This window comes from Serinus canaria, chromosome 18 (genome assembly GCF_022539315.1).
Source record: "Serinus canaria isolate serCan28SL12 chromosome 18, serCan2020, whole genome shotgun sequence".
NCBI classification, from domain to species: Eukaryota; Metazoa; Chordata; class Aves; order Passeriformes; family Fringillidae; genus Serinus; species Serinus canaria.
In genome coordinates this window covers 3,055,493-3,067,950 of record NC_066331.1, presented here as the reverse complement: position 1 = coordinate 3,067,950, position 12,458 = coordinate 3,055,493, and the positions used below count along the sequence as shown (strand labels likewise).

The following is a 12,458-nucleotide window of genomic DNA, read 5'->3' as shown; positions in this document are numbered from 1 at the left end:
CGAACCACCATTTCCATCTAAAAGCAACTATACCTTGCACCATGCGGCACTTAATTCATAATAAAAAGAGTTTAATAAATATCTCATAAACGTTGATTTTTCTTTTTTTTTTTTTCCTCTTTTTTTTTTTTTTTTTCTTTTTTTTGTTCTGTTTTAAAAAATACAAAGTTGTCATCTGCTCTGCCGACGCTCGGCTCCCGTTGCCGCGGGAAGGGTGGCGAGGCCGGGCGCGCTCTGCTCGCGTCGCTCGGAGATCTCCGTTTCCAGTAGCGTTGGTGTTGCACTTGTGAAGCGAAAGGGAGGTGGCAGCGGCGGCTCTGCCCCGCTCCCGCCGCGCTCGGGCAAGTCTCCAGGGGCTCCTGACAGCCAGCACTCAGCACCTTGCCGGATCAGGCACTAGGGCTCGTCGAAATGAGAATTCAAGTTTTCTGAACGTTAGGCAAGAAATGATGCTTGCAAATAGGCTCAAGTCCCACCTGCTTTAATCTGTTTCCCTTTCTAGGTGTTTCAAGGCTCACCCACCCTCTGCTCCTCGGCCTGTGCTGCCCCAAGGGATGCCTTAGCCCAGGAATGGGAGACCCCCTTCCCACCCCATCAGAGAGTCTGTAATGCTCAGTACGTGGGTGCTCTACGGTTTCAGTGGCACAGGTCAGTTTTAGAAAGTGTTGCCTTCAAAAATATTTTCTTTTTTTTCTTTTTTCTTTTTTTTTTATTTTGAAAGAGGCAAAGCTTACGCCGTGTTGAAGGAAAGTGGCTCACTTGATGAGTAGCTCATTTTCATCCTTGGGCTTGGTTATAAATTATATTTGCAAGTTTGTATTAAGGGATCTCAATATTAGAAAAAAAAAAAGTACAACAAATTTTCTGTAATCCTTTAAAACACACTGGTGGCCAGTCCTTTGCAGTTTCTCCAAGGCTGTGTACACACTACAAAAGTGCAGGAACATGAACTGCCTTCATCTTGTGACACCAAGAACGGAAAGAAACAAACTCCAAATAGCTTCAAAAAAAGCTACGAGCGTGTAAATATCTTTATGTTGGTCCAGAGGATCTCCACTTGCTGCCTCAACACATGCCACAATTAAAGAGGTGAGAGGGTATTTTAACATCGCTCCTGACAGATCCATTCTGTTTGGGCATCTCTTCAAAAAGCACAAGGAAGGAGGGTGCTTCAAACCGGCGTCGTTCTCCTGTTGACCATGTTGACGTGGAGTCCTTCCTTAAATTCCTTCTGGAGGAAGTTGTGGACCTGCAGGAAACTGGCTTCTTGGTCTGCGTTGTAGCTGGCAGCCGTGGTGACCTTCAAAGGCTCCCTGGAAAGGGTGTACATGGAAATTTCGTTCATGGGGATGGTGCCTGCTATCTTCATGCCAACTGGAGAAATGTCCCTGGATGGAGAAGGCTCCGTGGAGCGGGAGCTGGATCTGGACCTCCGCCTCCTGTACCTATAGCTTGGCATCCTGGCATAAGGAGAACTGGAAGAAGTCTTAAGGAATTCCCTCTTGGTCTTAAACCTCAGCTCTTTGTTCTTCTCAATATAAATGTTCACAGCCAGAACACCTATGGTTTCGGCCACAATAAAAGACAAGGCTCCAAAATAAAAAGACCAGCCATAGTTGTAATGGTTCTTTTTGTCCTCATCTCGCTTGTCACTTGGGTCACCTGCGTTGCTTGATATGTAGACAATGATCCCTATGATATTACTGAGACCTGGAGGAAGAGAAACATAAATCAGTGTTTATGTGGCTGGGGAGATAAAATTTAAGCCACGTTACTTTCTGGACCTGAACGGTTCTAAGGCAGGGATAAGGAAATTTTGTTACATTTATTTACTCTTTCATTTATCTCAAGGATTCATTTATTCCTGAAACACAACCAATAGATCAACATATGGATCACATAGATCCCAAAATACTCAGCAGGACTTTTTCCCATCTCTTCATTGCCTCAATGGAAAAGCAGCAGCTTGTGGGAGCTCGCTAATATTGTGAGTGGGATTCTAACATCCAGAAGAATGATAAAAATACTTTGGGAGCTCAGGGCTATGGCTGTTCACCTTGATCAAAATAAGTTCTCTTCCACCTTGCTGCATTTTCATCTAAATGCTGCATGCTTAATCCAGGCTGCAGGGAGAGCTATTAACAATGGGGCTGACTCTCTCAGATGTTTCTAGTGTGAAAAACGGGCTCACCCATCAGAGGTGAATGTTTTCTGCCTTCATATTTAAAAAAAAGGCCCTAGGTATAAGAGATGCCTGATTCATCTAATGTTTAATACATTTTAAATAGTGTAAAACATGCTTGTTACTGAATTTCACTTCTTTCTGCAGGAAAACCAAAAGCTTTTCTGGAATATACTTATTGTGGGGCTTCAAGAGCATAATTTAGTTTTGAGAAATTTGCCTGGTGTGGTGTTGTTAATGCCCTCAGTCCAGGAAAGGGGTGCAGGGAAAGCACTGCCAAGGAGCTTTTCCAGAGTCTATTCCAGCTGAAAACAGCAGCATTTCCTAAGAACTCAATTTAAACAGAACATACCTGCTGCAACAAAGAGAATCCCAGCGCTGAGAATAATGTTGTTTTTGCTGTTGTAAATCCTTCCTGCTCCGACACAGAGTCCTCCCAGCAACAGCAAAATTGTGCTTAGGATGGGGAACACGCTGGAGGCACGGACGATGCCTGCAGGGACACAGGGAGGAAGGGAAGACAGAGCAATCACTTTGGGTGCCTCCTTGGGTGCAAGTGTGGAGATTAGAGTCTCAAAAGCCCTGGTTTTTTCCCAAAATTTTTAAGATTTAACAGAACCAGAAAAAAGTTAATGTTGAAAAAGACCTTTAAGATCATCAAATCCAGCAGTGAAACCAGCACCTCCATCATGCTCACCACTAAACCATATCCTTGAGTGCCAGCCACAGCCACACATTTTTTGAACATACTCAGAGATGCCTGTTCCAGTGCTTCATAACCCCTTCAGCAAAGAAATTTTTCCTAATATCTAACTTATTATCATTTTTTTATTCCTTTTTCCTAGAATTATCACTGATTCTCCATTTCTGGGCATGTTTTTGGGACGATGAAGCCATGAGGTGGCCAGTGTGACAGAGACTCCCAACTGAGTGGCTTCAATCTTTTGAGCTTTCTCCCAGGAAGTCCTGCATTATTGGCATTTTCTGATGCCACTGTGTGCACAATATTTCTGGCAAAGCATGAGGTAAGTGACAGTAAGACCCAGCACCATGCAGGGAGCAGCAGTGAAAAATTCATGAGCTGGTGATGAACCCTACAAGGTTTGGGACAGCTGGAGCAGACAGATCTGTTCCGTGGTGCACACACAAGGTGAGCAAATTACAGCTCTTGAAGTCAGCAGCATCCATGTTGCCAGCAAACACAGCTAATAACCCCTTCTTCTTTTGCTGGATATTAAGGACATGGAAACCTTTCAGATTTCTAAGGAAGGAATTTTAACAAGTGTGTTTTAGATGTTTGTGTTTAGTTTCCTGACAGCAAAGTAGTCATTTAAAATTCTGCATCCTTCAGTCCATTCATCAGCGTATAAAATCCCCCACAAAAATATTAAAACACCACTTCAAGCCAGCTTTCAAAGTCGGGTCACAACAAGACAGAGCAGCAATCGACAGGGAAGCAGCAGGGAGGGAACAAAAGGACTGAGAAAAAATAAACATGCATGAGAAGAGAGATGTCTGTATTGTAAAAACCAAAGGGGTAAAAGCTGCCAGGGGTTCCTGAAAGGCAGAGTGAGGAACCGAGTTTTATTGCTGTAGAGAGAGGATTTATTTTTTGAAGAAGGGGAGATAAGGTGCTGAATGATGCTGTGGAAAATGGGATCACCCTGAAGCAGGGGAAAGGCGAGGGGCCAGAGGGGAGCCCCGGCAGAGCGAGGGGCGCCAGTCTGGGAGGATGCCAAGGCGAGGGAGGGTCAGAGGCTGCTGTCACAGCCCCATGGAAACCCCTCAGCAGGCTGGGAGGCCACGGGCACCGCAGGGCTGAGCGAGCGGAGAGGAGCAAACGCCATCTGGGCCGCTGCGGTGCCGGGAGCGCCGCGCTCTCTCCGGGTGCATCCTCCTGGCTGACACGCACGGCGAGCGGCGCCCGTTCCCCCGGCAGAAACGGGCAGATGTTCCAGCTGCTGCTTTCTCATCCCGCTGTCGATGGCCGTGGCGTTCCCGACTCCGTGAATCGCTTCCTAACATTCCCCTGGTGACTGGTGGCAGAGCTCCCAGCGGCTGCGGGAGGGACGGGGCTGGGGGCTCCGCGCCGGCAGCGCTCCCTGAGCCCCGCACGGCCCCGCTCCGCCCAGGGCTGCCAGGGACGCTCCGGACACTAACCCAAAAAGACAGCGCCTGCCTGGGAAGCTTCTGCCTGTATCGATCTGAAAGAGCGAGAAAAGTCCATCCTTTCCCAAACTGGCAGCGTCGCTGCACGTGTCCTTCACAGCTGGGGCATTTTCCAGGCGGATCTGAAGCCGGGCCAGGCGGGTGCATTGCTATTCAGGCAGCGTCTCGCAGGAACTGCCAAACCCCACGGATGTGATGGGTGTAAGGGCTCTGGGCAAAGCCCGTAGAGACGTGAGAGCCTGTTCCCCTGGCCTGGGTGTATCCCCACGTGTGAGCTACGAACTGACAGCACTTTGGCTTTCGGGTCGGTTTTTTCAGTCAATTGTTAGAAAATTGTTAGAAATTGTTAGATAAAAAGTCAGTCTCTGCTGCTGGACTTTAAGACACCCCAAATCTCTGTCTGTCTGGTTTTGTGCCCTGGCTAAAAGCTTGAAATTGCCTTTGGCCCACCCTTTCTGGATATTGTTTCCCGCACTTAATGGTCATGTTATTTATAATGATTTCAGTTAAATCAAAGAGCTTTCCCAAAATGCTTCAGTGATATCATTGGAAGGAACTTGTCAGATGTACCAAATATAGGGGGTGGGTTGTTCTATTTGTACTAATAAATTTCAGAGATAATTTTTCTATAGTAGGTAATTAATGTGAAGAGAAACAAAACACACAGGGTTTCCCTTCCTGAAAAATTCCACAGTATATTTTTTCTTACAATGTGTACTTTTAGCCCTGAAATTTCAAAGGAAGCTCATAAGGTACCAAGTAGAATTTACATATGTCTCCTGATACTGGTAATAAAGAGACAGCACATCAAAAAACATTAAGGCAATCTGGTTTTCGCTTTCTCCCTGGCTTTTCTCCTGCCCTTGTTTACCGTCCTGTCGGTTTGCATCGCCTGCTGTGCACCGCTATGTGTGGTGACACCTCCTCCGGTGGAGCCGCGGCGCTGCTCCTCCCCATGGGCTGCAAACCCTGCTCGGCTCGGGCTTTTAATCTCCAGAAAGGCAGGAGCCGAGGGAATGGCTTTGGAAAGAGGATGCTCTAACATGCAGGGAGGAAGGGCATGAAGGTGTAGAGATGCCCCTGAAGCGGGGTCCCCCTGCTCAGAGCAGCAGAGCCCCGACATCCCCAGCGCACAGCGGGGGTGTGATCCCCCTCCTGCAAAGGGAGAGGCGCCGGTGGGTCCGGGCTGGATGGGAACAGCTCGGGTTTGGTGTGCCCAGAGAACGCGGGAGAGCAGGGGAGCAGGAGAGAGGGAAGCAGGAGAGAGGGAAGGAGACACCAGGGAAGCAGGAAAGAGAAGCAGGAGAGAGGGAAGAAGGTGAGAGGGAAGAAGGAGACACCAGGGAAGCAGGAGAGAGAGAAGCAGGAGGGAAGAAGGAGAGAGGGAAGAAGGAGACACCAGGGAAGCAGGAGAGAGAGAAGCAGGAGAGAGGGAAACAGGAGAGGAGAGAAGCAGGAGAGAGGGAAACAGGAGAGGAGAGAAGCAAGAGAGAGGGAAACAGGAGACACCAGGGAAGCAGGAGACACCAGAGAAGCAGGAGAGAGAGAAGCAGGAGAGAGGGAAGAAGGAGACACTGGGGAAGAAGGAGACACCAGGGAAGCAGGAGAGAGGGAAGCAGGAGAGAGGGAAGAAGGAGACAGGGAAGCAGGAGAGAGGGAACCAGGGCACGTTTGCCGCTGGGGATGCGGTGGCAGCCTGGGGTCCGTGCTGGCACTGGGACATCTGCTGCTCACTGGGGCCCTGCTCAGGCATGTGAGGGGGATTTTTTTAGACACACAGATGGGAGTGTGTTGCCACGGGGAAGGTTCAATAGGAAGGGTCTTGTCTGAGCTCCTCTGCACGTCTCAGCTTGTCCCACGCTATCGTTCTCTTGGTTTTGCAGGGAGAAGCTTGAACAACAAAGGGCAAAATTCAGACTCCTGCCTCTACCCACTCCCTAAACCAAAGTCTTCCAAAATCAGTAATTTTTGTCACTGATTTCTGTGGGGTTTTGAACCAGGGCTTGATCCTGCTAGCATTACAGTGTTTGCATTTCTCTGAAGCCCGAATTAAACTGGGGCTGCTGAAGAGGCTGAGACCCCTCACGCTGCTGCTTCAGGAGCACAAAACACATGAGTGTGGGTGCCTTGGTCTAAGCCAGGCAGGAAAAAGAAATATTAGTCCCAACATGTCCCTCTGAGAAACTGTGCCAAGAAATGGCCAGAAGTAGTGGAGAATGGAGCCAGTAGACTGCAAAAGTGTTGCAGAGGGCAAAAACAGGACGGAAGCTCTCACGTCCCTGTGAAACAGGACACAAATATCCTTCTGTCTTAGACAATGATTTGGTCCCTATTACATATAGGTATGAGCTCATCTCCTCTGGATTTAGACATGTTACCTTTCACTAATCTCTAAATGAACTCTGGGCATGGGAAACTGCAGTTTTCTTATGAAAGTTAAAGGCAAGGAGCCTTGTCTCTGTGCAGACTCTGTGAGGTGAGCTCTGCTCTGCGGGGGAGACACCAGAGACTGATTTTGCAGAAGACATAAAGGGTTGGACCAACTTGTTTTTAAGATCTGCACTTAGTCACTTCTGCAAACAGCTTTTAGGAACACCCATCACAAGCACACTTACAAACAATTTACCAGTCTCGTAGCTTAATGTGGAGTTGGAGACTTTTTTTCCCAGTTCTCACTTTTCTCCATATAAAGAAGGCATAACGTGCTTTTATCATGATGCTACTTAATTCCTCTTTCCTTTTACTAATGATGTTTGTTTCCTAAAGCTGACTTGGCATCAATTTAACATTAGTTCCAAGGCTTTTTATGAAAGATAAATGCAGCTGTGCTCACACTCTGCCTTTGCCTGAGCTCTGAAATCGTGTCACCCGGGTGCAATGACTGATCTAAATCGACAAGAGCAAAGAGGAAAAAAACATCTGGGTTTTCTGGTGAGGCAAACTTTTCGGAGATTTTTTCCCTTCTTCATGTCTTAGCAACAAGAAGTTGTTGGCCAGAAGTGAGCAGAAGGGCAGAGTGGTTCTCTAAGTGGTGTTTGAGGTAATTAATATTGTAATTGAGGAGTTCTCTGCTTTGCCAGCAGCGCTGTTCTCTGCTGCCTGATTTCCCAACACCTTGTGAGCTGCAGCTCCTCTCCCTGGTAAAGGGCACTGCTTTCAGCTTGGCTGCTCAGCTCTTTTGTTCGCAAGGAACAACAAGGCAAGGAGTCCTCTGGGGAAGGGGAATCTAACTCCAACTTTGCAGCCTTCATGGTTGGGTTCCAAGACTTGCCAACAGCTGAGAGAATGGTCACGAGGAGGGGAGGAAGAAACTGCCCAGATTCCAAGCACCAGGTTGGTGGGTGGAATCCCTTCTGGGGGGAATTACATGCCAGTGTGGAGCAGCAGTGGCTGGCTGGCCAGGCAGGGAAGCCATGGCCCCTGTTCATGCTGGGATTTTGCTGTTAGCTGCAGAAATTTCAGTTTCCTTCCTACAGTGCAGTAATTTCACTGCAGGGGGATGTGGCTCACCAGCTGCAAAGGCTGAGGCTTGAGTAAAGGTTGGGTTTAAGCATTTGATAAAGCTTCCTAATGGGCTGGAACCCACTCCTCAAACCTGCTTTGTTACTCTAACCCTATAAATACTCCCTCTGTAAAATATCCTTGCCAATCTGGACACAATAGCTGTAGTTTTTATTTGAAAACTTGTCATATGATGTTTAGACAATCAGCACCAAAATTGTGAGCATTCCCCTGGCTGAAGAAAACCCTTGGAAAAAATTCTTGAAACCCCATGGCAAGAGGGTTGGAACTAAATGGTGTTTAAGGACCCTTCCAACACAAACCATTCCATGATTCAATGACCATGAAGGGGGGTTCCCAGGGGTGATGGTTGTGTCAGCTGCTGTATGAGCTGGACACGTGGCACCACTGGGCTGTGCAGCCCAGTTTGGGCCAGTCTGGCAGTGAGTGGAACTGGGGCTGCTCTGTGCAGAAGAGAAGCCCAGGGAAGCCCCTGAGGCCCTGCCTGTGTGTTGGGTCTCGCTGCTCACTTACGGAGAAGGTACTCTGAGCTGTCGTGGTCGTAGTCATTGTCCTCAGGGAAGTGGTTGATCCGGAAACAATGTCCTTTGTAGATTCCTAGGTGGAAACAAAGCAAACACAACCCATAAGGGACAGAACCAGGCAAAGGTGCTTTTTCTAACTGGTCAAGAAACCATCTCTAAAGTAATGAATTTTGGGCAGATTGGCTGAAGGCAGGGACAGCCAGGATTCCTGGGCTCTTTCCTTCAGCCACTTCTATCGTCCTCTTGAGATTTTTAATCTCTAAGTGCTTCACTTTATCAGTGCTGTGCTTATCTTACAAGCATACTGAGTTTGCAAAGCTTCTTTTTGTTCCCAGAGTGGCTGTCAGGCTGGGTCCCTGCTCCATGGCTGGGGCTCCCTGTGTCAATCTCGCTCCCATCACCCTTCCCATCTCACCCCAGTGAAGTGCCAGTAAATGCTGAATTGTCTGAGGCCTCTTCAATTACTCTCTAGGCTGCAAAAACAAGTCCATAAATCTCTTTCTGCTGCAGTTTAAGCCCTTATGTCCCACTCAAGGTTGGCTCAGCTTTTAATGGCATATTTGTTTAGCTAACTGGGAGTAAAGTCAGGGCACTGCATGCACTCCTGATGCACTCCTGATCCCTGGAGGGACAACACCAGAGCTGGCTGGACAAACCCCTCGCTGGACTGGACACCTCAGCACTTTGTCCAGGTAGGTGAAGCTGCCCATGAGCATTTTGTGCTCTTGCCTGTCACTATTACCCACAGTGTGAGCTGCAGCTGGGTCGCTGTGGCACAGGGAGCTCTCCCCAGAGAGCTTCCTGCAGGAGTGAGCCCTGAGCTGTGATTGTGCCATGGTGCTTTCATTATTCATTAACCAGAGCTCTCCTGCTCAGAACACATCACCCAGGCTGAGTTATCCCTGCACAGGAGCCTCAGTGCTTACAGCTCGAGCTGGCAGAAGGATTTAAAACCCATCACTTAATACTGCTTTAACAGAAGCACAGCTGCAGTCTGTAGGATATAAATGTGGATTTATTTCACTACCTATTACCAATGATTACAAAAATCTCAAAAGAATTACTAATCCAGAGGATTTAAATTGCACCCTGTGAGTGTCAACTGCAGGTTTGCTACTACAGCACATTAAACTCTTCCAGCAAATGATGTATCAGCTCTAATTGCAGCAGCAGCTCAGGCTTTCTCTGCACAGCACTTCAAAGGCTGGGAACAAGATGCAAGTGGCTCATGTCACATCTGGAAGTGACACACCTGTCCTGGCTGCCAGGTGGGGAGAGCACTGCAGCTGGGCTGCTCCTGCTGAGCCTGTGTGCCTGTGTATCCTGTGCTGGCCACCACAGGGGCTGCTGCTCCTCAAGGCAGTGCAAAGCTCAGATTTTAAAGATCCCAGTGCTTATTTTCATGGCAGTTCACACAATCACCCCCAGCACTACAGAGCCTCTGAGACTGGATGCTCATTTCATTGAGTCTCTCCATTAAGGTGTGCAGTTTACAGGAAATACATTCAGAGGGTGATTTTTATCCTCTCTATTTATTAAGGAAAAAAAAATTAAATAATTTTCTCATCCTAATTTCCCATGGAAATAGGCTTCTCAAGGACTGTGCTTGTATGTGTGTGGGTGGGGCCACCTCTCAGTATACAGACTGTCTGGAGGTGTTAGATTCTGTGAACTCACACTGACAGAAGGCAGGGTTAGAGGGGATATTAGGATCAAATTCCTCCCTGGGCTCAGAGAAGCTGTTGCTGCCCCATGCCTGGAAGTGTCCAAGGCCAGGTTTGGTGTGGCAGCCTTGGATAGTGGAAGGTGGGGATGGAACTGGGTGAGCTTTAAGATCCCTTTGAACCCAAATCTTTCCATGATTCTGTGGTTCTCCAGCAAAGGTTAAGGTAGTTGGCTGAGTTTATCCAGGGCTACAGAAAAGGAGAAGCGTGGCAGGTCACTGAGCTGCAGGGCAGACAGGGAGATGCCTGAAGGAGGGAGCTCTGTGTCCCCACCACAGGCTCCTCCTGCACGTTCACAGAGTGTGGTCATGGCAAGAGCCCAAACAAACTCCAGAAGCTCACTGAACAGATGAGGAGTCTGCAAGACTGCCACGTTCTCAAGGCCTCTTGTGTTGCAGCACTGATGGATTGATGGAGGGCTTTGGGCTCTGTGAAATGGCTCAGCATAATTAAACTGCTGAGTGAAATGGGCCCCTCAGCAGAACTTTCACAGGGGCCATGAAGCCATTCCTCCCCCAGCAGGACAGCACTGATGAGACCTTCATTTCCTGGCTCTTATTTAGAGCCTCTCACATGAAAGAGTATTAGCAAGAGGTAAAAAACAGGTTAATCACCTCTCTGCCCTGTCCTCCCCAAAAACAAACCTGGATGAGCTTAGGGTTCCTTTTTATTTTCAGTTTTTAGGAATACTGGGATTGGTCATTATTAACTGGTCATTATTTATCTGGGTAAATTATTATAGAAATTGCAAATGACTGTGAAATTTGGACCTGTATCAAAGCCTAGGAATTCAAAATATTCTCCCCAGGACTTTTTGTGTAGCTCAGACCAGAGATACTGGTTAAGGGTTCTCTCTAGTGTCTGTGATGTTTGATAGCTAATAACAGCAGCAGACTGAATAACTTTTTTCTATAAACTTAACAAGTGCAATGTAATTCAGCAACAGCTTATTAAACTCTCACTGAGGCTTGAAGTTGCTATCAAGAGTTCTGGTGATCTACACAGTATTGAGGCCTCTTTCAATCCACAAAGTATCTGAAATAAAGGCTTGATAGCAGAAGTAACAATACCTCTTCATAATGATGGACTTTGAAATTCAGATTTGGCAAACATTAAAACTAGCTGGAGAAGCTACTGAAGCAGTGGTCAGCTCTAAAAGCTGGCAGCAGAGCCTGAGTTGTATTAATACTTAAAAAATAGGAGCAAGTCAAAGCTGGGCTTTGGTGGGATATTCATCTCCATGGCCTGGCATGTAAAGCAATGCATAAAGAATAAAAGTCATGCAATGGCAGAGGTGGCAGAAAAGGAAAACCTCAATTCAGCTTGGTAACAATCATTCTGCAAGCACCTGCACGAGGGCTGAGCTCCTTGAAGCTCTTCTCCAAGGCTTCTCAGGAGCTGCCCTGAAGAAATGTGCAGGCAAACGTGGGCACAGGGCCACACTCACAGAGGCACACAAAGCCATTTCCCAGCCAAGAGGGGATGGGGAGAGAGATTTTCCTTCTTGCTTGAGTTTGGGGATACAGTCCCTCATATCCTTGGGAGAGGGAGATGGAATATTTAACTCCTACTGCTGTACCCACTAGAGAGAGAGATAAATAAACTGCAATCACTGCCTAACAGATACTAAAATATTGAGAAGCTCTTCTGGATACCTCTTGAGAGTGAGATATAGTATCCCACTGAGATGCTGTAAGTATTACTCCTTTCTTTGAATGATTACTGATAAGTTTTTAATGATGCTTTTAGAAATACAAATATTAGAATGAATTTTCCCCCTCGTAATAACAGAAACTTTGTTCTGAATTTTGAGCCAGGACTTCAGGATCTGCGTTAATGATAATGAAGAGGTAAATTTTCTGAAGTGCTATTGATGGTGTAAGAACAATTTTTTTCCCACTGGTTGCAGCATACTCAGCTGGCAATTAGGAACTAAAAAGCATTTCTGACTTGGTTCTGCTCTGTGTTCAAGGGCTTCTCTGGCAAGGTTAGTACTTCCCAATCTCACTAAGTGTTGTTCAGACAACTATAATTAGAGTGTGATGTACTCGGATAACATGATAAGGGAGGCAACTGTAGTGCCTAAGTGAAGATTAAGCTTTGTTTTGGGGTTTGAGATCTCAAAATACACAGAGGTTTCAACAGCAAATCAAAGTAGTGATCCCAAATCCCGATGACATGCTGCCTTCTCCTTCCCCTTCCTCAAATAATCCTTTAATAATCCTGCCTCTACCACTGCAGATTGTTCATTGGGTTCTTATTTTTTGATGACTGAGAGTGAAGATTAATGCTTAGGATGCAAATGCTCATTAATTTGTAGCCATGCATTACATGATC

At 47.0% G+C, this 12,458-nt stretch overlaps 1 protein-coding gene across 1 annotated transcript in view; it reads right to left on the bottom strand.

Annotated features, from left to right (window-relative positions):
• Positions 1-646: 646 nt before the first annotated feature.
• Positions 647-12,458, bottom strand: part of CACNG4 (calcium voltage-gated channel auxiliary subunit gamma 4) — a 40,358-nt gene continuing 28,546 nt past the window's right edge. The window contains exons 2-4 of the mRNA XM_050981334.1: positions 8,387-8,470; positions 2,535-2,675; positions 647-1,710 (exon numbers count right to left, since the gene is read on the bottom strand). Of these exons, the coding sequence (XP_050837291.1) occupies positions 1,172-1,710; positions 2,535-2,675; positions 8,387-8,470 (764 nt within the window). The 3' untranslated portion in view covers positions 647-1,171. The remainder of the gene's footprint in view (positions 1,711-2,534; positions 2,676-8,386; positions 8,471-12,458) is intronic.